Source organism: Myotis yumanensis, unplaced genomic scaffold, assembly GCF_028538775.1.
Source record: "Myotis yumanensis isolate MYYU_CA2020_CCGP unplaced genomic scaffold, mMyoYum1.0.hap1 SCAF_1, whole genome shotgun sequence".
Classification (NCBI taxonomy): domain Eukaryota; kingdom Metazoa; phylum Chordata; class Mammalia; order Chiroptera; family Vespertilionidae; genus Myotis; species Myotis yumanensis.
Window position 1 is genome coordinate 35,584,236 of NW_027223752.1, and position 26,340 is coordinate 35,610,575.

At 38.6% G+C, this 26,340-nt stretch overlaps 1 protein-coding gene across 15 annotated transcripts in view; it reads right to left on the bottom strand.

Moving 5' to 3' along the window:
• GPHN (gephyrin) overlaps window positions 1–26,340 on the bottom strand; it is a 452,278-nt gene that overhangs the window by 161,751 nt on the left and 264,187 nt on the right. For 9 of the 15 annotated variants that reach the window (XM_070418183.1, XM_070418108.1, XM_070418136.1 and 6 more), the window contains 2 exons: window positions 23,666–23,938; window positions 3,688–3,822 (listed from right to left, as the gene is read on the bottom strand). In XM_070418183.1, coding sequence (XP_070274284.1) covers window positions 3,688–3,822; window positions 23,666–23,938 — 408 coding nt within the window. Of the gene's footprint in view, window positions 1–3,687; window positions 3,823–22,087; window positions 22,196–23,665; window positions 23,939–26,340 lie in introns of all 15 variants that reach the window. The other 6 variants (XM_070418066.1, XM_070418094.1, XM_070418085.1 and 3 more) reach the window with 1 other exon arrangement.

Below are 26,340 nucleotides of genomic sequence, written 5' to 3' on the forward strand. Positions count from 1 at the left end.
TTCCAATACTTTGAAGTCCTTTTTTATGAGCTTGGTGGTTATATTAATGAAAATGGTTTTTTAATATAAATAATGAAATATGTCAACACTTAGAAGAACATATATTTTTTAAGTTACCAAGAAATGTGTTACAAAATCATACCTAAGTTCATACAAAGTTCAAGCCAGGGCAATGGATTATAATATATCAAAGTACTCAATGGTCCTGACAAAATTTTTGATTCCATCCTTCAACTAACTTTTAAAAGGAAATTGTAAATTTTTGGTGTAATTTCAAAAAATACCCATAATTATCTGAAAATACTATTAAAATCATCCTTCTTTTTCTAACTACATAACTGTGTGAGGCTGATTTGTTTCTTCATATTCTTCAACAAAAACAACATATCACAACAGACTGAGTACAGAAGATGTGAGAATCTGGCTGTCTTCTATTAAACCAAACATTGAAATATATTTAAAAAAATGTAAAGCAATGCCATCCTTTTCAGTAGATATTTTTGTTTTGGAAAACATTTTTTTTTCATAAAAATGTTATTTATGTTGACATATAAAGGCTTATTATTCTTATTTTGAAGCAAATAAATAAACATTTAAAATTTCTCAGTTTTAATTTCTTGCACAGTAGATATTACTAGGTATAACCACATAAACAAATGCTATCTGGTGTCCTTAATAATTTTTAAGTGTGTGAAGGGGTTCTGAGACCATTATGTCTGAGAACTGCTGACTTTGACAAATAATCTAGAGAATATTATTCTCAATATCCATCAGATGGGGCAATTAACTTTTTATAAAATAACTTACATTTTTATGTTTAGAAAATGTACTTTTGATGTCATTAACTCAGTGTTTTCCAACTTTTTTTGGCGTTTGTAGAACCCATATTTCTATAATGTCATTTACAGCTGAATAGAGGTTGCTATACCAATACTGATTTAATTTAAGACAAAAGCAAAGAAACTTAATGTTTAGTATAGTCTTATTGATTTTGTATATGCTCTTATAAATAGTGAAAAATAATTTGCAGACCCCAGCTAGTACCATGACCTAGCAACAAAGATTCTCCAGAGACTTGGGAACCTCAGGTTTACAACCAATGAACTAGCCATATCATATAATTACACTGGTGCTCACAAAGAAAAGTGGTAATAATATGGAATAGTTTGTAAAACTAACTTCACTAAGAAAAAAATCTCAGAGGGAATATTATACTGATACTGGATCAATAATGCCATTTTTATATGTAAAGGAAATCACATTGTTTTCTAGACAGACCCAATGATTGAAAACTGTGAGTTAAAAAATATTTATTATTTATCCAGAGTAATCTAAATTCTTATGTTCAAAGGATAAAGGAAACTTATAAAAAATTAATAATTATGCATTTTGTTTGAATATAAGATTAGACAGTGTATTCTTCATGTCCTTAGTGAAATGTTACTCCTTGGCGAGGTCTTCTCTGATCATTCTAAGTAAGGATTCCCTCCTATTATTTTCTATCACTACAATTTTTTCATTTCTTCTTGCATGAATTTCAATTTATAATTATGAAGTTATTGTAAAATTATAGTTGAATAATTTATGTTTATCTACCTATTTATTTTATTATACCATCGACTAAACTGTCACTGATACAAAAGCATATATAATTTAGATTCAATCAAGAAGTCTTATAATTTAAAATATTTAATAGAAAGATTAATTTGACTTTCTTCACTCCTTTAAGAAATCAATATTCAAACTAGTTTTTTATTATATTAGCATTCTGATTCAGCCTTAACAATTTAATTTTAAAATTACACTAAAGCAATAATTTTATCTTTGAGATATACATTATGATGCTGGTAAAAATTATCAAAAAGAAACAGAATCTTATTCCTAGATAAAAGTATAGAAAAAAATTCCTAGGAAAAAAGATATTCACATACACTGCTTTATATGAATTCATTGTCAGTTTGAGCATGTAAGTGTTAATTAAGAGAAAAATGTCAAGACAAGCCACTTGCTCTCCTAAAGCTTTGCAATACGCACATTAACTTAATAAATATCAACATTTTTATTTTTAGGATTTCACCTTAGTAAACTTGGAAATACCAAGTGAATTTTAAAACTGGATTTAATATTCACTTTGTAATTAAAATATAATTACAACATTTTAAAAGGACTAAGAACTAGTATGTATAATTAAATTATGCTTAAAATATTTATGTTCACAGTATATATTGTTAAGGGGGAAAAATGCTGTATCTTGGATAGCTCTTTATTAACAAGATTTGGATCTTAATATGTGGTGAATGGCTAAACATTAATAGTGACCTTAACTTTCAGCTTTAATTATTTCCCAGATTTTATAAATGAATACAGCTTATAAAATTAGAATTTAATGCAGTCAAACAATAAATTATTTTGATTTAAAAACTTAAAAAAGACATGAATGAGATTCATCTATCCAATTTTAGTCTAGAGAACTCAATGTTTTCATTCAGTGAAGATGTAGTTGATTATCCTCCAAATGGCATTAACATACATTTCATGTCTAGAATGTGCTTACAATTTTTCTTCACTGAAGATTTAGGACCTGTTTTTTTAAACTATAAAAATAATATGTTATTTTTGATACAAGTCTAAAAACAATGATATACAACATTAACACTGTGAAGACTTTGCTAAGAAGGTTGTACCATGGAATGTAAAAGCAACTGCATTATATATCAAGAACTGCTTGAGATTACTTCTAGTTAAATCCAATTACAACACTGATAAATTCAGAGAAGTTGAGAAAGAAATTGAGAAAGACAGCTATGTAAGTTCTTAAATTTGATATAGAGAAAAAGTCACAATTTGAGAAATTACCTGCAGAGTCCTAGAATAAATTCAGTGTACAGACTGATATCTAACACCATATCCTATTAAGTAAGAAGAAATTTTACTCTTAACCTTTTGATGCCAATATTGGATCCATTCCATAGAAAACGTGATAGCACAAATGATTATCTTAACCAGGGAAGGGAGATTCCAGGAGTAAGCAGTCATAGCCATAATTAAGTTTGCTATTTAATTTATCATATACATTGAAGATGTGAGGCAGTGAATAAATATCTAATACTCTTTCCCCCATACACAATTCAGTACTTGGGAAAATTATAAAAAATAAATACTAAGATACTTCTTCCCTCCCCCAAAGGTTGGCATTAAAACTTTCTTTCTAATCAATTTAGATGTGTTTCCAAATATTAGGCAGCAACATTCCAAGTTGGATATGTTTGAAAAAATTTGGAATGATACTAGAGCAGGGAGCTACCCCAGACTGGACAGGTTAAAAAAAAAACACACCTTTTGGTAATATTATTTTATTTTGGCCAAAAATGCATTGATCTGCATAAACATGTAACTCCACATCTATACTGATGAGTATGCTAAGAAAATAACAAGTCTACAGCAAAGTAATAGGAGCTACAGAAAGTGATACCTGATGTAGAAGTAGACATTTTGCATGAAATTTTTATTGTCCTTCTGTTGGCCTAGTATGACAATTTGTGAAACAGTAGGTGGTAACTATCTTACAGTCCATTAATTTTTCATTGTATTTATCATGCATGAATCCGACCTTGACAAGCAGAAGAAAATACTGGTTAGTTTTCCCAGATTCACATCATAGCCACAGTACCAAGGGACTGTACTTACTTTTGGTGTTGGGCAGGAAGCAGTAGAAAGGCGAGATGTAGCCTGAGCACGAGGCGATTCTGAAGGAGTAGTGCTGAGGGAAGCTGTGTCTCGTGGGAGCACCTGAACGCCACGAGAAATTATGGAGTCTGGAATCTGAACAAGGGGAATATGCATGGTTTAATATTCTAAAAATACTAACAGCATATAAAACCAATACCCACACCTAACTTGTTGTTGGATGGGGATGTTCTTTTCTTCTCATATACTGTTAGTTATAAAAGTATCCAACAATTTGACGTAGAATAGAAACCTCAAGATTCAAAGTATTTCCCCTGGCCAAATACTATTTTATTAAACTTCTTTATGAGAGCTCTTAACCACAATTGCATTGTGGTCAGGAGTAAAGTGTTTGGCATTCATATACTGACTCTGTAATTTAATAGTTATGTATTTCCCAGATATTTTCCATTTTCCTTTCAGATTCATTTTCCATCCTTCTTCACCCTCTCTACTTTAAACTGACTTTTATAGATAGAATCAATAAGATATCCTGGGCTTTCTGGTTTCCAGTTGGATTCAGCCAATGGGAGGCACTGTCAGGAAACTAAAGGAGTGGAGGAACATAAAGTCTGGTATTTATTCCCCTGGCTTCTTCTCTACCAGGTCATTATAGGTTAGCTAGGATCACAGCCATGTCAGATGACACTTGCTTTTAGCTCTTTTCTGGATTGTAATAGCAGCTCCCTTCCTTTGCTCCATTAGGACTATCCACTATTACGAGTCCCAGGGCACTGCATTATGTCTGGTTGCTTCCCCTAAAATCTGCCCAAACCTTTGTAAATACCATAGTCCTTTATTAAACTCTTCTCCATTTAAGTATGCTATGACTTCTGCAGGGATAATGATGACTATATTTTTCCGTTTTTTAAAAAATTGAGAAGACATTAGTTTTATTCATACCAGAGGAATATATTTTTCTAATCATTTCTTTTATCTAAATAATGAAGACAATGATAGCATCTACCTCACTGGATTACTGATGAGGATTAAATAAGATAGTGTATTTAAATTATCTAGTACTTCCAAGTAGTAAACACTTAATAAATGTTGGCTATTATTGTTATTAAATTATTCCTATCAACATGGTAAAGACTGATGTAATTGAGAATCACCATTCTAAAAATATACAAACATAAGGGCAAATAATGTGAATTATTTATTTTAAAAATCATTAATATTTATGTTGATCATAAAATTTATTATTTGGGGCTATGCATAATTTAGTTCATGTTATGGGCTACTACTAATGGTATAGTTCTTCTATTCTCAAAGTGAGAATGTAACTACTTTAAAGTTTTGTGCACAAGATGGGAACAAGGTGATATTCAAAAAATAAACCAAGAGAGATAAAGGGGAAAGAAACAGACACTAAATAGATGGGATAGTCATTAGTGGTCTGAGAGAGAGCTACTTCATTATTTCATGAAGATAAATACTTGATTATAGGATATAAAGAAAAAAGATGAACGTAAGAAAAAGGAGGCAATGAATATGGATTACTCTGTTGATGAACATTTGTATTATTTTCATTTTGGAGACATTATGAACAATGCTACATTCTTGTTAACATATCATAATTCCCACATGCATTAATTCTAGCACATATACATATACTCAGGAACAGAAGTACTGTTATAGGGTATAAATACCTTCTTTTACAAATTCCTAAATTGGTTAAGCCAATTTATGTATATCACAAAAGAATGGTAACAATTGCTCTTATTCCACAATTTACCTCTACCTAGTATTGTCAGTATTATTAATTTTTGTCAAATCTGGTAGGTAGTATGGAGGTTTTACTTTTTCTTACCCTAATTATTAATGAGGGTAAACACTTTTTCATCTTTATTAGTCATTTAGATATTCTCTTTTGTAAAGTCCCTGTTCAAGTCTTTTGCCCGATTTTCCCTTATTGGGTTCTCTTTTATTGAATTGTTATACTTCTGTATCTATTCTGAATAACTAGTCTTTTATCAGTTTTATATTGTGTAAATATATAATCCTACTATGCAGATTGTCTTCTTCCTGTATCATGTCTTTTTATGAATATAATCTTTTTATTTTAATTTAGTTAAATTTATCAATATTTTCTTGTATAGTTAGTAGTTTTTGTGTCTTCGAAGGAATCCTTTCTAAGTGACAACAGTGGAAATGGCAGAGTAGAAATGCCAAAAGTCCATCCTTCCACTAAAGAGATGAATAAACTAGCAATAATGTCAGAATCAACTTTACCAGAAATCTAGAAACTAATAAAAGTTTACTAGTATTGTAACCAGGAGAATGCTTAATCAATTTAAAAAAAACCCTACTGATCCCCCAATACACAGCTCAATGAATGGCCTTGAAGACACAGTCCACAATCCTGGTAAAGGTTCTTACAAATGAAGGAGAACAAATCTTATTCTAAAAAATTGTGGTTGTTTGTTTCAACATGTCTGGTGGTTCACTGAAGGACACACTTGAAGGGCTGCCTTTATTTCCCCTGATTTGTAACATTCCCAGAGCTCAGGCAGCTAACTAGGGAAAGGGCGGGTGGGGAGCACAGTAGTTGTCAAAATCTACTAAAGGGGTTCAGCAGCATACTTGAATAAGAAGAAAAAGAATTAATGAACTTGAAGATAAATCAATTTAGAATGCCCAGTTTTAGAAGCAAAAAAAAAAAAAAAAAAAAAAAAGAAGAAAAGTAAACAGAACTCAAGAAATTTAAGGGACACCAATAACTGTACCAAGATATGCGTAATGGGAGTTCCAGAGGAGAGGAAAGAGGCAGGGATAATATTTGAAGAAATAAGGCACCCAAACTTTCTAAATTTGATAAAGACAAAAAGCTCAACAACCCCAAGTTGGATAAACTCAAAGATTTCTAAACCAAGACACATCATAATCAAACTTCCGAGAGAAAAAGACAAAGACAGAATCCTGAAAACAGCAAAAGAGAAGCATTCATACAAAAGATCCTCAATAAGAATAACAGCTGATTTCTCAACAGAAACCATAGGGATCAGTAGGCAGTAAAATGACAAACTAAAAATGCCAAAAAATTTTATATCTGGCAAAATACTTCAAAAATAAAGGTTAATTCAAGACATTCTTAGGTAAACAAAAACTGAGAGAGTTCAATGCTAGTAGACCTGCCCTACAAATAATGCTAAAAGGAGGAAGTCCTTCAGGCTGAAATGTAAGGACATTACGTAGTAATTTGGAATTCATATGAAGAAATAAACAACACTGGTATTCTGCATAGGTAAATATAAAAGTCAGTATATAGAGTGTATATTTTGGTTTGTAAATCCATATATATATATATATATATATATATATATAAATATATATATATTTGTTGCTTATATAATTTAAAAAGACAATTTTAGCGCTAGCAGGTTTGGCTCCGTGGATAGAGCATCAGCCTATGGACTGAAGGGTCCTGGGTTCTATTCAGGTCAAGGGCACATGCCCAGGTTGCAGGCTTGATTTCCATGCAGGAGGCAGCCAATCAATGATTCTCTCTCATTATTGATGTTTCTCTCTCTCTCTCTCTCTCTCTCTCTCTCTCTCTCTCTCTCTCTCCCACCCCTTCCTCTCTGAAATTAATAAAAATAAATAAATAAACAAACAAACAAATAAATAAAAAGACAATTCCAAGTAAAAAGTAACCAAGAGAGCTGGAATGGCTATAATAATATCAGAAGAAATGGATATTAAGCTAAAAACTATTATAAGAAATATTATATAATGATAAAAAAGTCAATTTATCAGAATATATGACAATTATAAACTTACATGCACTTAACCAGAGCCCCACAATATATGAAGCAAAAACTGACAGTATTAAAGAGAAAAAAAAGTTTAACAATAGTAATAGGATATTCCAATGCTCAACTTTCAATAATGGTTAGAACAACTAGTTAAAAGGTCAAAAAGTAAAACAGATGACTTGAACAGTATAAATTAATTAGACCTAACAACCATGTAGAGAACAATCAGCCTGATAACAGTGGAATATACATTTTTCTTAAGTGAATATGGAATATTTTCCAGGATAGATAAAATGTTAGGGCACAACATAATTTTCAGTAAAATATTAAAATCATAAAATGCATTTTCTGATTATAGAAATCAATACAGGAAGAAACTGGGAAATTTACAAATATGTGGTAATTAAACACATTCTTAAACCAATGAGTCATGGAAGAAATCATAAGGAAAATTAGAAAATATTTTGATATGAATAAAAATGAATACATAACAGGGGGCTTCTGGTCAAGATGATGGAGTAGGTAAACATGATACAGGCATTCTCCCATACCAGTTCAAAATTATAACTAAACTACGGAATAATATAATTGAAAATGGCCTGAAATCTAGCTGAACATAAGTCCTATAACTAAGGATATACAGAAACCACATGGAGACTGGTAGGAGGGGCATAGACATAGAACAGGCTGATCCCATACCCACATGTGGTGGTTAAAATGGGCAAAGTTATCTTGGCTGCAGAGATATCCCCTTGAGGAGCAAGATGTCCCAGCCCCACACCAGGCCCCTCAGCCCAGGGTTACAGTGCCAGCAAAAGAAGTCCTCATAATTTCTGGCTGTGAAAACCAGTGGAGAATGTGGCTGTTAAGAGTCCCAGGTGTTTCCCTTAAAGGGCCCACGCACAGATTTACTTGGACTTATTTCCTCTGAGCTCCAGCACTGAGGCAGCAACTCGAAAGGTGCCAAGGATATGTGGGAAGGAACTGAATTGTATGGCATCAAGGCGAGGGCTGGCGGAGCAGCTCTCCCAGATGGAAGTTCTGGAAGAAACTACTGTTCTTTGCAGAGCCCTCCCCCTGCAGATGCACATGGGCACCGTATCTGATTTTCCATCAACCTGATTAACACTGTTCAACTTCTGGTGATCCTCTGAGACCCGGCCGCACCCAACTCGTGGCTTTTCATTACAAATGGCCTGTCTTGGCTCATGCTACAGACTTTCCTAAATTCTTTCAAAGGTTAATAAACCACAAACAAGCAGTATCTGGCTTTGACATGCACTGTATCTCTTGCTAAGTGGCCCCAGGCTCAGGTAGCCAGGCTCTGTTCCCAGCTTGGCCTCTCCTGCACCTCCAAGACCAGCACAAATAACAGCCAGCTGCAGACTGCTTTATGGATGGCCCTCGGTAGGACATAGGCAGCAGCTGACCTTGGTCTGGACCTCAGGGGAGGCCCTAGGGCCAGTGCACCCTGTAGCCAGCTTCAGACCAGGCTGGAGCACCACCCAACCACCTCTACAAGTCATACACTCAAGGCGTGAATATGTTGGGCACCAGAGCCCTACTGAAGCAAGTTCTGTTCTATGGGGTAGGCCCTTGCAAGCAACTCCTTTGCTATAGTCGTGGCCAGTCCTCCTAGCTGATCACCCTGTGTGTCAATTCCTTCCAATGACATGCCAACGGCAATTTGGCTCAACTATAACAGGAGGGTGCACACAGTCCAAATGGGTGCACCTGGAGTACCAGGCTCAGGTGACTGGGGAGTCTGTGCCACTGGGTCCTCCAGACACCTACTACATAAGGTCACTCTACCAAGTCTGGGAGACACAGAAATCTATCTACTAGTATATATAAAAACAAACAGAGACACAGACAAAATGGGGAGACAAAGAAACATGCCAAATGAAAGAACAGGAGACTCTCCAGAAAAAGAATTAAATTAAATAGAGGCAAGCAAACTACTAGATAAAACAATGGTTATAAGAATTCTCAAGGAACTCGGTGAGAACCTCAACAGCATAAAAAAGGGCATATAAACCATAAAAAGAAAAAAGTTAGAAATGAATATAATAAGTGAAATGAACGATATACTAGAAGAAATCAACAGCAGATTAGATGAAGCAGTGGACTGAATCAATGATTTAAAAGACAAGGTAGTAGAAAACATCCAATCAGAGCAGCAAAAAGAAAAAATAATTTTAAATAATGAGGATAGTTTAAGGGATCTCTGGAACAACATCAACTGCAACAACATCTGTATCATCAGGGTATGAGAAGGATAAGACAGAGAGCAAGGGATCAAGAACTTATTTGAAGAAATAATGACTGAAAACTTCCCTAACCTGGTGAAAGAAAAAGAGACTCAAGTCCATTGAATTTGTTGATCCCTTTGGGTAGTATTTCCATCTTAACAATGTTTTCCCACTTATTTATGTCTTTTTATGTTTTGTAATTTTCAGTGTTCACTCTCTTTGATGCTATTGTAAATGGTATTTTTTAAAAAATTTTCTTTAAAAAAATTTTAATGTCAGTAAATACAAATCCAACTGATTTTTGTGGGTTCTTCATTTATCCTGCAACTTTGCTGAATTTATTAGCTCTAATAGTTTTACTTCTTCCTTTTTAAATTGGATACCCTTTATTTCTTTTTCTTGCCTAATTTCCCTGGCTTAAACTTCCAGTACAATGTTGAAAAAAAGTGTTGAGAGCAGACATCCTTGATCCTTATCTTAGGGAGAAAGTTTCAATCTTTCATCATTAAGTAGGATGTTAACTATGGGTTTTTTTATTTTTTATTTTTTATTTTTATTTTTATAGATGCCCTTTAATCAGGTTGGGAAAGTTGCCTTCTATTCCTGGTTTTCTTACTGGTAAAATGCTTTTTCTACATCAATTGAGATAATCATGTGGATTTTTTTCTTTGGTTAATGCATCGTAATATAGTGATTATGTTTCTTATGTTGTTTATATCCATGGAATAAATTTTACATGGTCACAGTTTATAATCATTTTAATATGCTGTTGGATTCAATTTCCTAGTATCTTGTTTAGGATGCTTGCATCTATATTCATAAGGGATATTGGTTTGTAGTTTTCATTTTTGTGTTCATTTTTTGTATCAGGATTACTTTATATCATTTTATGTCTTGATATTTATAGAGTAGGTTTCCTCACTTTGTTCTTTTTCTTATTCAAGAGTATCTTGGTTATTTTTGGCCTTTCCATTGACAATCTATAAAATTTTAGAAGCAGCTTGTCAATTATCTCTCTCCCTCTTTCAATTACACACACACACACACACACACACACACACACATACACAACACATCACTTACAGATTATTAGGATTTTACTTACTACATTTGTATAGAAAAGTTTTGAGGAGTGCCCTGCTGAACGATTAAAAAAGGTTTACTTCTGGGGAAATGTAAAGACAAATGAGAATGAAATAAGAGTGTGGTTTAAATGCATGTTAATCTTACTAATGTTTCATTTTTACTTTTTAATAAGGAAAATGTATTTATGCATAGCTTACAATTAAAAACATTTTAGTAAAGAAAACCAACTAAAGATATAGTTTCAAAAATGAGAAGTGGTCAACACACTCAACAACTAGGGAAAGGTAAAGGAATGAGCACAATGTCTGGCATGCAGTTAATACTTAATCATTATTTCCTTAAAAAAAACAAAACACAGTAAAAGCAGTCATTAACTTGGAAAATTACAATCTCTCTTTGTGATAAAAATGAACAAAGTATTAACTAAAAATATAGTTTAAGCAAAAAGAAAAAATGTTTAGCTCTGATAGTCTTTAATTTCTTTAAGATAACAATAAGCAAGAGTTGTCATGGCCAAGTGGCTCAGTTGGTTGGAGTGTCGTCCTGTACACCAAAAGGTGGCAGGTTCAATTCCTGGTCAGGGCACATACCTAGGTTGTGGGTTTGATTCCCAGTCGGGGTGTGAATAAGAGGCAACCAGTTGATGTTTCTCCCTCACATTGATGTTTCTCTCTCTCTTTTCCTTATTCTCTCTAAAAATCAATAAAAACATATCGTCAGGGTGAGGATTAAGAAAAAAAAAGGAGCAAGAACAGAGAATAGGGGAAATGAGATGAAAAAGGTGAAGGTCTGTATCTCATCAATATATATAAAGGAATCAATAAGGGATAAGCCAAAGACTTTCCAAGGAGTAGTGAGAATCTACCTAGAGTAAGCAGAATTTGTAGTGGGTTAAGTCAGCAAAAATGAGAAAGAGAAATGCCAAATCACTTTCAAAAGAAATAACATTCTTACTTTGAGAGAACTAATCTGTATTCCTATTATCTCACACAACTACAGGGAGAAAACAATTTGTCCCAGTTGATTGAAAACTCTGTAGATATATAATTAAACAATAGAATTTTCTTCATTAAGGGAAACTGTAATGGGAATACATACTTTCTTAGGAACTGTGCTGATTCTATCTATGTTGCTTTTACTATCCTAAAGCTAATTTGATTGATAGGGTGAACACTTCTAAAAGAAGAAATAAAGAGTTATACATCAAAATCAGAATACATAGCCAAAATATCATTTTCCTTTTTGAACTCCATAGTCTTTTGAAATGCCAGTAAGAATAACAACAGTGAAAACATACACATTTGTATATGGTGCAAGGTAAATTCATAAGTAAGCCTACATTTCACCCTTTGAATCATTATTTTTATCACTTAAAAATTTTTTGTTCTGAAAAATGGTTAAACTTACAGAAAAGTTGCAAGACTAATACAATAAAAGATCTATTATTTGGTTTTAATTTTATGTAGCTCGTGAGCAAATTTGTAATTGGAATCAGTCTCCAAAAGCAGCCATATATGAAAAAGTATGACTTCCATAGCCATAATTTGTCAATCTCCACTGGTAAGGCTTTTGGAGTCCCTGTTAATTTTGGTGGTTAGTAATATCATAGGTACACTTTCTTAATAACTTCTCTGTTTAGAGACCTTTACAGACATCTCAGTGTGCAATATAGGATCTGAATAATAAAAACAGATGACATATGCATACCTAAATGGGTTCTTTCTGAAAATATACAACATATATCCTTCCAGAGCTTTGGTACTAATCCTTTAAAGGCTATGATTAAACATAATGGAAATTTTACTAAAGAACAAAGCTATCATACCTTTCTTGCATTCAGTAGGTATCTTCTGACAAATCATTTATAAAATTTTGTGGACAAAATTGATAAAGTGGGTTTTCATGACTATAAGAGAAGTATATGTTAGCTGGTTAAGTGTTATAGCCAACAGGGTTGCTGGTAGTATGTACAATGACCTATCCTAAAATAGAGCTCTATCAGTGACTCGCATAAAAGCATGGTTAATATATCTGTAGGTGACAGAGCTAGAAAAGATAGGAAATATACTTAATGGCCAATATAGATTTAAAAAAAGATCTTCTCAGGCTAGACTCATCAGTTGAATGTAGCAAAATAAAATGGGGAAAAAATTCATTGATTTTTAGAGAAGTGAAGGGAGAGGGAAAGAGAGAAACATCTGTGTGAGGGCAAAACATTGATCAGTTGCCTCCAGCATGTCCTCCACCAGGGATCGAGCCCACAACCCAAGCATGTGCCCTGACCGGGAATCGAATCAGAAACTTTGCGATGCCTAACCAAACCACATTGGCCAGGGCGCAAAATGAAATTTAACAAGAATAAGACCTGAATTTAGATTAAAATAAGTGATACAAAAATCCACAAGAACTTCTGATATATCCTATCTAATAAAGAGGTAACATGCAAAGTGACCATTACTCCAACACACAAGATGGCCACCCCCATATGGACACAAGATGGCCGGCAGGGGTGGGCAGTTGTGGGCAATCAGGCCTGCAGGGAAGGGCAGTTGGGGGTGACCAGGCCTGCAGGGGAGGGCAGTTGGGGGGACCCAGGCCTGCAGGGGAGGGCAGTTGGGGGGACCCAGGCCTGCAGGGGAGGGCAGTTGGGGGGAACCAGGCCTGCAGGGGAGGGTAGTTGGGGGCAACTAGAAATGCAGGGGAGGGCAGTTGGGGGCAACCAGGCCAGCAGGGGAGGGCAGTTGGGGGGGACCAGGTCGGCAGGGGAGGGCAGTCAGGCGCAATCGGGCCGGCAGGGGAGCCGTTAGATGTTGATCAGGCTGGCATGGGAGTGGTTAGGGGGTGATCAGGCTGGCAGGCAGAAGCGGTTAGGGGCAATCAGGCAGGCAGGCAGGCGAACGGTTGGCTGCCAGCAGTCCTGGATTGTGAGAGGGAAGTCCGACTGCCCGTTTAGGCCTGATCCTGGTGATGGGATCAGGCCTAAACGGGCAGTCGGACATCCCTCAAGGGGTCCCAGATTGGAGAGGGTGCAGGCTGGGCTGAGGGAAACCGCCCCCCCCCCCATCCCTGTGCATGAATTTCGTGCATTGGGCCTCTAGTATATATATAACACACACACTGTGATTTTGTCTACACAGTAAACATATAAGGTATAACTATAAGCTATCTTTTTTATAAATGTAAAAATTTAAATATTCATATGAGTGTTTCTTTACAAGGACTATCTCCACTTATTAAAATTACAAATGAGAAACTGAACCTTAAATCTTGAGTAATTTGTCCCAAATGTTAAGTGGTAAAGTCAGGGCTTATATCTAGTTTTTCTGATTTTAAGTTTCATAATTTTACATTATTCCATACTGCTTCGTATGCCTCAGAATGGGAACCAGCTGAGGGAAAACTGTGATTTTTTTCTCCAATAGGTAATTAGATGCTCCCTTTTAAAAATTAATTTTCAAATTTTACATTAAAGCTTGTAACAATCAGCCAAATAGTTCATAGAGATATTGCAAATGACTGTATCATGTAGAGATCTAAAACACTGACACTAAACCTGGGCATTCATAACCACTGAGGCTCATTGATGAAGTTAGTGCCAGATAAGCATTCACAGAGTTAACACAACTTCTTTAGGAGTACTGAGGACATTAAAAACCTTCCTTTTAATCATTTTCTGTTACCTATTTCTTCTTTTTCATTCTTTTCTATGGATGTTAGGTCTGTAGAAATAGAACATTATACTCTTTGATTTATAGCTCTGATAATCATTTGTCAAAGGAAGTGTAAGTCAACTTACAAAACTGAATTATCTGTCAAAAGACCATAACCACTACTTACAAAGGATTATTAAATATCAAGTAATAAATAATAAGTTCCTGGTGATGCCATATGAGGCCATCCAGTTAGAAAACTTAAATAGACATTTTCAACTAGTTTCTCCAGAGAATGAAATCCTAGTAATAAAAGGAATCCACCATATGTAATAATTTCTCTTCCAGGCATCTAGAATGGCACTAGGTATGTGCAATCCTTGGGACTACTAAAAATACAAAAAGAGCCACGCCAGAAGGGGTCAATGGGGGAAAATAAGGGCCATATGTAATACTTTCAACAATAGGAGTTTTAAAACAAAGAGCCATTAAAATAATTTTCAGTGTAATAGTATAAAACTCAGATATTAATAACTTAAAACTCTGGGTATGAATATAAAACTTCCAAATACTTTATTTTGAAAACCAGGATGATTAATACAGTTGTGGTTGTTTAATAAGATGAGAATACAAAAAACAGTCCTGGTTCAAGTTTCATATATTTTTGAATGTTTATAATTTATAACAAAGCTATATCTGGAGAATTCACATACTAGTTGTCAACTGAAATTCATTAGTAATTTTAATAATCAATATTTAAGTTTTCTACTTGTCCCTTGACTAACTAAAGTTTATTTCCAACCAGGTAGGGCTTGTTGCATATAAAGATTAAAGTCTTCATTTTTGTAGTGTATCTCCCAAGAAACCACTAGTTCCCCACCTATCCCTCCATACCCACTTCCCCAAATTCTGAGTGCTTGTTCTCCCTAAATATTTAAAGGCAAAATTTACTTCAGTACTTTTTCCTCTCAGTTTATATCCCTATTAGGGATAATATATATATATATATACTAGAGGCATGGTGCACAAAAATTTGTGCACTGGGGGGGGGGGGGGGCGGGAAGGGGTCCCTCAGCCCATCCTGTGCCCTCTCGCAGTCTGGGACACCTCAGGGGATAATGACCTGCTGGCTTAGGCCTGCTCCTGGGTGGCAGAGGGCAGGCCCAATCCCTAGGTGCAGCCCCTGGTCGGGCTCAGAGCAGGGCTGATTGGGGAGTTGGGGCGCTGCCCCCTGTCATGCATAGAGCAGGGCGGATCGGGAGGTTGCGATGCCACCCCTAGTCACGCTCAGGGTAGGGCCGATTGGGGGGTTGGGGCAGCGCCCCCTGTCACAGTCAAGGCAGGGTCGATAGGGAAGTTGCGGCACCACCCCCTGTCACGCACAGAGCAGGGCCAATCAGGGGGTTGGGGTGCTGCCCCCTGTCATGCACAGAGCAGGGCCCATCAGGGGTGTTGGGGCTCCGTACCCTGTCACACACAGAGCAGGGCCGATCAGGGGGTTGAGGAGCTCCCCCCTGTCACGCACAGAGCAGGGCCCATCAGGGGGTTGAGGAGCTCCCCCCTGTCACTCACAGAGTAGGGCCGATAGGGGAGTTGGGGCACCGCCCCCTGTCACACACAGAGCCACAGGGCGATCAGGGGGTTGGAGCGCTGCACCCTGTCACACACAGAGCCGCAGGGCGATCAGGGGGTTGGGGAACTCCCCCCTATCAGGCACAGAGCAGGGCCCGTGGGGGGGGGGCGGGTTGGGGCGCCGCACCCTGTCACACACAGAGCAGGGCCGATCAGGGGATTGGTGAGCTCCCCCCTATCAGGCACAGAGCAGGGCCGATCAGGGGGTTGGGGTGCCTTCCCCTGTCACCAACAGAGCAGGGCGGATAGGGAGGTTGTGGCCCCGCCCCCTGTCACACACAGAGCTGCAGGGCAATCAGGGGTTTTGGGCGCTGCCCCCTGTCACGCTGCTCCAGGGGCCAGGAGGCCTCGCGGCTCCGCTGATCCCAGTGCTGGGAGGCTTCACGGCTCCGCTTGACACCGGGGCAGTGAGGCCTCACTGCTCAGCTGATCCCAGTGCTAGGAGGCCTTGCTGCTCTGCTGATCCCGGTGCTGGGAGGCCTCGCGGCTCGGCTTGACACAGGGGCAGTGAGGCCTCGCGGCTCCGCTAATCCCGGTGCTGGGAGGCATATTACCCTTTTACTCTATAGGATAGAGGCCTGGTGCACGGGTGGGTGCCGGCTGGTTTGCCCTGAAGGGTGTCCTGGATCAGGGTGGGGGTCCCGCTTGGGTGCCTGGCCAGCCTGGATGAGGGGATGATGGCTGTTTGCAGCTGGTAACACCCCCTTCAGGGTGGGGGTCCCCACTGGGGTGCCTGGCCAGTCTGGGTGAGGGGCTGAGGGCCGTTTTCAGGCTGGCGCGTGACTGAAGCTCCCAACCTCTCTTTTTGTTCTTTTTTTTTTATTCTGGGATTTATTTACCTTCTATGGCTGTCACTGGAACTGAGAGCCGGCTTTAGCTCTAAGTCTCGGCTCCAGCTCTGAGACCTCGGCTGCTGAAAGCAGGTTTCTGGGCTTTGTTTACCTTCTGTATTTGAAACTTTGTTGCGACTCCAGCTCTGAGATCCCGGCTGACTGAAAGCAGGTTTCTGGGTTTTGTTTAGCTTCTATATTTGCAACATTGTTTCTTAGAGAGCAAGCTCAGAGCTGGGCTGCGGCAGGCGGGGAACGTTGGCTTCCTCCGTCACTGGAGCAAGCAAGCGTCCTGTTCACTTAAGTTGCCTGGCTGCCAGGCGCCATCTTGGCTGGCAGTTAATTTGCATATCTTGCTGATTAGCCAATGGGAAGGGTAGCGAAGATACGGTTAATTACCATGTTTCTCTATTATTAGATAGGATATATTTTTTTTTCCAGTGGTCAGATTATTATAACCACCTGATGTTTGTAGGCAAATTAGCTATAATTTCGCGCTGAAGTTGCTAGAGTGCCAGACCATTATTAAATAGGGAAGCAGGTTGTTTACCACAATAGTAGAAGTGATTTTTCTCTGAAGATATGGGTAAACAATGCGATTTAACAGCCTTTGAACATGGGAGATTATACACACACACACACACATACACTGAGTGGCCAGATTATTATGACCACCTGATGTTTGTAGGCAAATTAACCGTACAGTGCATCGTATGGGAAATGGAAGCCGAAGGCCTGTTCGAACACCTTTGTTGACTGCAGTTACAAAGATAAAAAGTCTCCAATTCGCACAGGAACACAAGAATTAAACAGTCGAGCATTGGAAAAAAATCATGTGGTCCGATGAATCATGTTTCCAGTTGCATCAAGCAGATGGAAGAGTGAGAATTTGGCGGAAACAGCATGAAAGCATGCATCCCACATGCATGAGTACAACCTTTCAAGCTGGTGGGGGCAGTGTTATGGTTTGGGGCATGTTTTCCTGGCATGATTTGGGCCCTTTAATTCGTGTGGAACAACGTCTGAATAGCACAACATACCTAAGTATCATTGCTGATCAAGGTCATCCTATCATGTTGATGGAGTATCCCAGTGGTCGGCAAACTCATTAGTCAACAGAGCCAAATATCAACAGTACAACGATTGAAATTTCTTTTGAGAGCCAAATTTTTTAAACTTAAACTATATAGGTAGGTACATTGTTATTAACTTAATTAGGGTACTCCTAAGCTGGCCTTTGCTAAAAACGTCCTCAATCTGATTGAGGTACGTTCGCTGAGGTCGACCCCTTCCAACTCTCCCATCCACACTCGTCTTGTATACTTGTTTCGTCTATCTCCTTTCCTTCATCCTCTCTATATGTCCAAACCATCTCAACATACCTTTCTCAATCCTCGACACTACATCTTCTTTCACTCCACAACGTTCCCTAAAATTAACTTAATAAACTTTACTTAAAGTTTTAAGTCAACTTCACACTGTACGTGCACACCCGCACGTGGTATTTTGTGGAAGAGCCACACTCAAGGGGCCAAAGAGCCACATGTGGCTCGTGAGCCGCGGTTTGCCGACCACTGGCATATCCCAATGGAGATGGCTTCTTCCAACAAGACAAAGTGCCATGCCAAGGTGCTCGTATTGTGTAGGAGTGGTTTCAAGAACATGAGGGAGACTTTACCTTGCTTAGGTGGCCCCCACAATCACCATATCTCAATCCAATTGAGCATTTGTGGGACGAAGTTAAAAGAGCCATCAGGCAGCTGGTTCCACAACCATTAAATCTCACAGAACTGGACAGTGCTATTCATCAGGCATGGTGTCAGATTCCTCACATCACCTTTCAACATCTTGTGGAGTCAATGCCAAGAATTGCCGAAGTATTGAAAGCAAAAGGTGGCCCAATGAAGTATTGATGCGGTGGTCATAATAATCTGGCCACTTATGTTCAAATATATCCCACGTTCAAAGGCTGTTAAATAGCATGGTTTACCCATATCTTCAGAAAAAAATCACTTCTACTGTCGTGGTAAACAACCTGCTTCCCTATTTATAAAAGTCTGGCCCTCTAGCAACTTCAGTGTGAAATTATAGCTAATTTGCCTACAAACATCAGGTGGTCATAATAATCTGGTCACTCAGTACATACACACACACACACACACACACACACATTAGAGGCCCGTTGCCCGAAAATTTGTGCAAGAGTAGGCCTTCCTTCCCTGGGCTGCTGGCACCGGCTTCCCTCTGGCACCCGGGACCAGGGCTTCCCTCCCTCTGGCCAGCCGCAGGCACCCAGGACCCTGGGCAGCTTCCTCTAGGCTTAGCCCCGGCTTTGTCAGGAAGTATGTCCAGAATGACGTTAGGAAGATGTCAGGTCTATCCGGTCTAATAAGCATATTACCCTTTTATTAGTGTGTGTGTGTGTGTGTGTGTGTGTGTGTGTGTATGTATGTATCTTGATTTCAGAGAGGAAGGGAGAGGGGGAGAGAGAAACATTAATGATAGAGAATCATGGATCAGCTGCCTCCTGCATGCCCCCTAGTGTGGATTGAACTCGCAACCTGGGCATGTGCCCTTGACCAGAATTGAACTCGGGACCCTGCAGTCTGTAAGCTGATGCTCTATCCACTAAGCCAAACCAGCCAGGGCACCACCAGTCACTTTTAGAACATTATATTGCTTCTAGAAGAAACCCCGTGCCACCTTTCCCATCTAGCTGCCTGCCCCACCCAGCCATCTGCACACTGCTGTTTCAGACCTTTCATGGGAATGGGACCATACACAATGGGTGTTTTGTGACCGGCTGCCTCACTTGGGTGTATACCTCAGAGTGGCGGGTTGCAGGGTCCTATGTGACTGATATTAATCATTTGAGGAGCGGCCGCACCATTTCCATTCCAAAAGCAGTGTGTGAGGGCTCGGATTTGTCCACATCCTCGCCAACACTTGCTATCATGTAACTTTTGGTTCTAGCCTCCAAGGTGACCTCGGGGTCCCGCCGAAGCATTGCTCTCTAGAGCAACAATCTATGCTTCTCAATTCAGTTTTAAAAGTGGATGTTGTTTAAAATGTCTGCACAAACATGCCTATTGGTAAGTTCTTGTTGCTCAGGATCTGCTGTGACACAGCTTGCAAGGGCTAAGTCTGCCCCAGGCCAACCTCACCCCCCCGGCTGCTTGGTCCTGTCTGGTTCCTGGGGAGGGCACCAGCCAACCCTCTGCAGGGCTGTTCACAGACTGCGTTGGGCTTTGGGAGCCGAGGGAGGAAGAGCGAGGTTCAGGAGCAGCTTTGGGGCCGTGCCTGTCACAGTGACTGTGCTGCTCCCTACAGGCTGAGGTGAACAGTATGTAGGGGGCACCTTCTCTGAATGAAGCCATGGGACCCCAGGAGCTCCTGGGTGCCCGTCTGCAGGCTCCATTGTGCCCACTGTCCTGGCTTCTACACTGCCTGGCAAAGGTCCGATCAGCAAAAATGAAAACTTTAAAGAGGTGATGTGGGCTCCACCTCAGAGTGGCTCAGACATGGTTCACGGTCCCACGTGGGAGTGCAGACACCAGTGGGGGGTGGGCAGCGGCCACGCGGGCCCGGCATGGCCCTCTTCGTTGGGAGAGAAAGTCCACGGGGCTGAAGGCTCCCTCTTCAAACACTAATCGCTGGTCACAGTCTGGCCCCCAACTCCCATCCACAGGCCCTCCTCACAAAGTAAAGGGTGCCAGGTGAGGCCTCTTCCTGGCCGTCCCCACAGACGTGTTGGTTCTCCTGAGTCTGTGGGGGCAGATTGTGGGGCTCCACACTGGGCAGCACAGCCACAGCTGCAGCCCCTGAGGCCAGGCTCTGGGCTCGGAGCTGGGGTCCCCAGTGCCGCAGCCCCCTGATCAGCAGCACGCCTGATCCACAGCCCCCCTGATCTGCAGCTCCCTGATCCGCAGCCCCCTGTGCAGTGACTCTAGGCTCACTTTGAATGCGTCATTATTCCAGGCCCGAGGGTGTGCTGGCCGATAGGGGTCTGGCGGTGCTGGGAGCCTGCAGCTGCTCAAGTCCCTGCTGTTCGGTCGTGACTGTTATGGCGTCCGGGCTAATTTGCATATTTCTCTATTTTATATATATATAGATATATGGCTAATATGCAAAGTGTCCCCTTAGGAGTTCAACTGGGAGACTGGGAGTTTGATCGCTCATTATGATGTGAGCTGACCACCAGGGGGTGGTGTGGAATGAAGGAAGGCCCTGCCTGGCAGCCGGAAGGCCCCGATCGGCCCTGATTGCTGGCCAGGCCTAGGGACCCTACCCGTGCACGAATTTCGTGCACCGGGCCTCTAGTATAATAATTAATCATAATATGCTAATTAGACTTCCAGACTAAGTCGGGGCTGCGAGGGCTGAGGCAAGCCGCCACGGCTGCCAGGGCCGAGCCCCTTGCACGAATTTCATGTATTGGGCCTCTAATATCTATCTATCTATCTATCTATATTTTTTTTCCTTTTTTTGCAGCCATAGTCTAAATTATCACTGCTTAGTCAGTTATACTTATCAGTTTAATCTTTCCTAGTCTGGCATTTCTTGCAAACTATCATTCAGCCAGTGACTAAAAGAAGTGATATGTATCCTTGAAAGTTTCTATCTTAGAAATCTCAGAATTTGTATCAAGACTCAACTCTTTAAATGGCTGTAATGAGAACATAGTGAAGGAAAAGAAAATAAGATGTAAAATCATGAGCAAAAAAACCCCAAGGTTAATACAAATGAAAAATTAGCTTGAACAATCTGTTTAGATTTTAAGACATAGGCTGAACCTCTTAAAGAAATTACTTTAATTAAGCAGGGTAATTTATCTGAAGGTATTTGATAAAACTGCTAGAGAAAAAAAAACTTCTGAGCAATGAATTTCTTGGAAGTCATGTAATGAAAGCTCATTGCCACATACTTCAGAATCTTAATGATATTAGAGTAGTAGTAATTTAGGTATAGGAGAAACTCTATTAAATTAAATTCTTCGATGAAATATAGTCAGTGGCACACTTTCACAGGAAAGCACTGCTGAAGGTCCTTCTGAATAAAACATATTTCCCATAATATGTTATAGCCTACCTCTAAAGATAGGAGGTAGGTGGTATGCTTGCAAAATCATTAATGCAAAAGCCTCTTTGTCTTACCCGTTCATCTGCACTGCCTGTTGCATGATGGGAATAACTGATGAGACCAGGGATGGGCTGCTCACCATGTGCCATGATAACAGCAGGACTGGTGTAGAATGGATGCTTCTAATGCACAACACATAATAACTATGAATATAGTGACAAGAAAACATGAAACTATACAAGCAAAATGACTGGAAAGGAAAAAAGGTGAAAACAAATGGAACAATGAAATGTCAAATCGGCTTAGATTTCAAATGCTATAAGCTTTTTTCTTAAGATTGAAATTGGTGGTATTTTTTACTCTTTTAATTAAGAGTAAAAGAAAAAGAACATACATTGATTTTTAAATGTATATTATTCACCAATTAGTTCCAGCAAAACAAAACAAAATTCACATACATCTTAAATGTTAGCCTTAAGTAAAAACTTAATGGATCATTAAATTGATCTGAAGATAGAATCATCTGTCTTCAGTGAAAGGATCACCTGCTGGTTGTCTGAATGTACACTTCAAAAGGATCTCTATGATCCTTTCTATCTATATGTTGTCAAAAAACCCTCTCATGCAATCCTCATAGGCAAAATATCTGGATAATCCGTAAAATGTTAGGAATTGCTTAAGATAGTAATTGGATTTTTACTCTTTATGCTCTCAATCAATGAACAATCATTATTCCCAGAAGTGGTATTTTACTTTTTGAAGATTTTAAAGCACACTGGGTAAAGCATACTAGGTATGGATAATAATGTAAATGATGTTCTGTGACTTAAAATGACTAAATTTATTCAAGTACCTCATGGTACCCTACTCCCTGCATTTCCCCAAAAGAGTTTTTAATATGTTGGTACTGTCCTAATAATATTACTTTATTAGATTAAAAATGCAAATACCTTATATCCATTTCCTGCCTACACCACTATGGTAATCTGTCATTTATTTAAATAACTGTCTAGTTAATTGCTGAAAACACTTACATTAAAATATCTTTATTAACCTTTTTAACTAATCTCTTGAATCATCTAGCAGTGGTTCTCAACCTTCCTAATGCCACGACCCTTTAATACAGTTTCTCATGTTGTGGTGACCCCCAACCATAAAATTATTTTCGTTGCTACTTCATAACTGTAATTTTGCTACTGTTATGAATCGTAATGTAAATATCTAATATGCAGGATGTATTTTCATTGTTCGCGACCCACAGGTTGAGAACCACCGAATTACTGTTCCTTTAAGAAATTGTGAATATTTGATTTTTTGAATATGTGAACATTATATATTTATTATTACACAAAAATGACATCTCCAAAAAGTTCTTCAATGTCACATTGTTTATCACATTGTTTATCATTGCAGTTTTTACTTCACTAGGTAACAGCAGTATCTTGAATGCCTCAGAACTCAGAACAAGCTTCAAGGCTTTCAAGAACTCTACATTATGGAGGAAACAGCGGCATCATGAGTATCTCTGTTCTTTTTAAAGAATGTAGTAAAGAGGTTTTAAACTTACGGAATGATGAGATGAGAAGAGGGATGAAATCAGTACATTTACCTGTGGGTCCTTTAGATTGCTGGGTCTCTCTCAGAAAGCTTACCTTGGCAGCAATGGCTGCTGCAGTTATATGTGATGAAGAACTATCTTCTGTTGAAGCAACACCACTGTCTTTCTTCTCTTCTTCCTCTTCTTCACATTGAACCCCTTTGTCTTCTGTCTGTTTATGGGGGCTAGTTGTGGGAGGAGGAGAAAGAGGAGGTGGTGGGGAAGGTAAATCTTCAAGTTCATCATGCACTTCCTTTACTTTTACAATGGCATCACGTAAAAGGTCAATGGCATGAGGTAGAGCTGGCAGTATGAACTGAAAGCATTCCTGTATGCAAGAGAAAGAAAAAAATGAAGATGAAGTACTTTTATAGGCATAAAAAATGGTAGCAATCAAACTTATTTGTGATTTTTGGATTTGCATTTCTTTTCATCAGTCTTAAGAATGAATCATATTTAAAGCATTATTGTTGTAATATGAAAAAGGAAGTAAGCATGTTGTATATTACAGTATTCTTTGAGGAACTACAGTACTATATAAGCACACAATATTTTTTTGACCAAAAATGTTTATACAACTTTGGGGTTCAAGGATATATTATGGGAAAAGAAAAAAAAAACAGTTTTTACCTCTCTAATTAGAGCAGAGCATTAGAACTAACAAACCACTTGAGGACTGAGCTATTTTATCCAGAGATCTAAAGTTCTGACTACCATCATAAAGTACAGCTAGTCAACATTAGATATAACTTTGTACAAAACACTGCATTAAAGTCAATACAGTCTCCTGGTCAGCTGCACACTATTACCTATAATGTATCATCAAAAAGAGAATAGGTGAGAATGTTTACCTTAGAACATTGGGTCATATATGTTTGGGGAATGTGTTGGGGCAGAGGTCTTTCTCTTTTATATTTAAAGTAACTTACCTTACAATGTAAGATGTAAAAAAAGTATCTTGAATTTATGGAGGGTTACTGAAATACATGAAAGCATGCCCAATATTTTGATCTCTTTTTGCATAGCTCAATCACTTTACTGATAAAGATTGGATAGTAAAGGATTTAACCTTAACCAAAGAGAGGTTTGGCCTTTACTTTCAAATTTTGAGAGGTGATCTCTAGTGCCTTGGAATTTCATGCATGATAGAAATGTATTTGTTTGCTTGGGGGCTTTAGCTACTGGACAGCCTAACACTGATTTATTATGAGGGCTTCAGGAAACATTTTTAGTTTTGCCTCTAGAAGGAACTAGAGAGTAGAATCACCAGTCTTCCCTCTGGAAAAGACTAGGCTAAATGTCAGCTTTGCAGGAAATATGTGATCAAGTCCCAATAAAAACTCTGGACACCATAGGCAAAAAGCCAGGGTACCTTGCTAGCAATAGTCTGTCTGTATCGTCTCATATTATGGAGAGTAGTTTAAGAGGATAACCAGAGTTCCTCATTTGGTACCTCTCTTAGACTCTGCCCTTTCTGCTTCTTCCCTTGGCTGATTTCAATCCATATTCTTTCCATGTAATATAACATATAACTATGAGTATAACAGCTTTCAGTGAGTTCTATGAGTCCTACTGAATTATTAAAATTGAGGGTGGTTTTAGAAATCCCTTGAATTGCAACTGGTGTCAGAAATGAGGGCAGTCTTGTAGTTGGCTAACTTTTGCAGTTGGCCAAAACTCCTTACAATTGGTATTAGAAGTGGGATTTGCTAGAAAGAGTGTGATGCATGAAACATGTGATCTGGGAGGTGGAAGGAAGAGAGGGTAAAGAATGATGAGTCTTTAAAGCCTGAATGAACACAAAGTCACTCACAGAAAGGAAATGCAGCTGTGCTGCAATTAGTTATTGAAGATTAAAGTTAGCAATGGAATTTCGAAATGAAAGATCCAACTCCTAAGGAGCTGTGTTACTGGATGGATAAATAAATGTAAAATAACAAGAAACAAGGTACATATATAGTTCCTTGGTTACTGATATCTGTGCTAGCTAAAATTAATATAAGGGAGAATGTTGGAGTGGATCCTGAGGCTGAGCCAAGCTGAGATTTTGGCTTGTCCAATATATAGTTGCTAACCTCAGAGCTGCTTCCGAAGGAAAAAAGTTAGGTTAAAGCAATAAACAGTGAATAAAGTTAGATTAATTCATAAGAGAATAGGACTTGTCCTAGCAGGATAGAATTGGAGAATATCATGCTAATTAAAATAAATCAGACAGAAAAAGTGAAGAATCATATGATTTCACTCATATGTGGGATATAAAACTGAAAGCAACACATGAACAAACAAAACAAATAAAATCTCATAGACACAGACAACAGTATGGTAATTACCAGAGGGAAGCAGGGTTAAGAGGGTAGCAAAGCATAAAGGGGGTCCAATATATGGTGACGGAAGAGATTCGACTATGGGTGGTGGGCACACAAAATGCAATAATAGATGTATCATAGAATTGTACACTTAAAACCTATATAATGTTATTAACCATTGTTACCCCAATAAACTCAATTGAATAAAAAAAATAAATGGCTGAATAAAGTGAGCACTGATGGGGGCAAAACAAAGGTCTTAATGTAGCATTGTTGTGGGTTGAGCACAGATAGGAGCAGTTGCTTGTCTCCTGATAGGAGTGTCTTTGATTTCCTGGTGACTATGGCACTGCACCATCTAACAATGTAGTTTAATATGAGGGCTTTGGTCCTAAACAAATCTCTATTGAGAGGTCCTAAACAA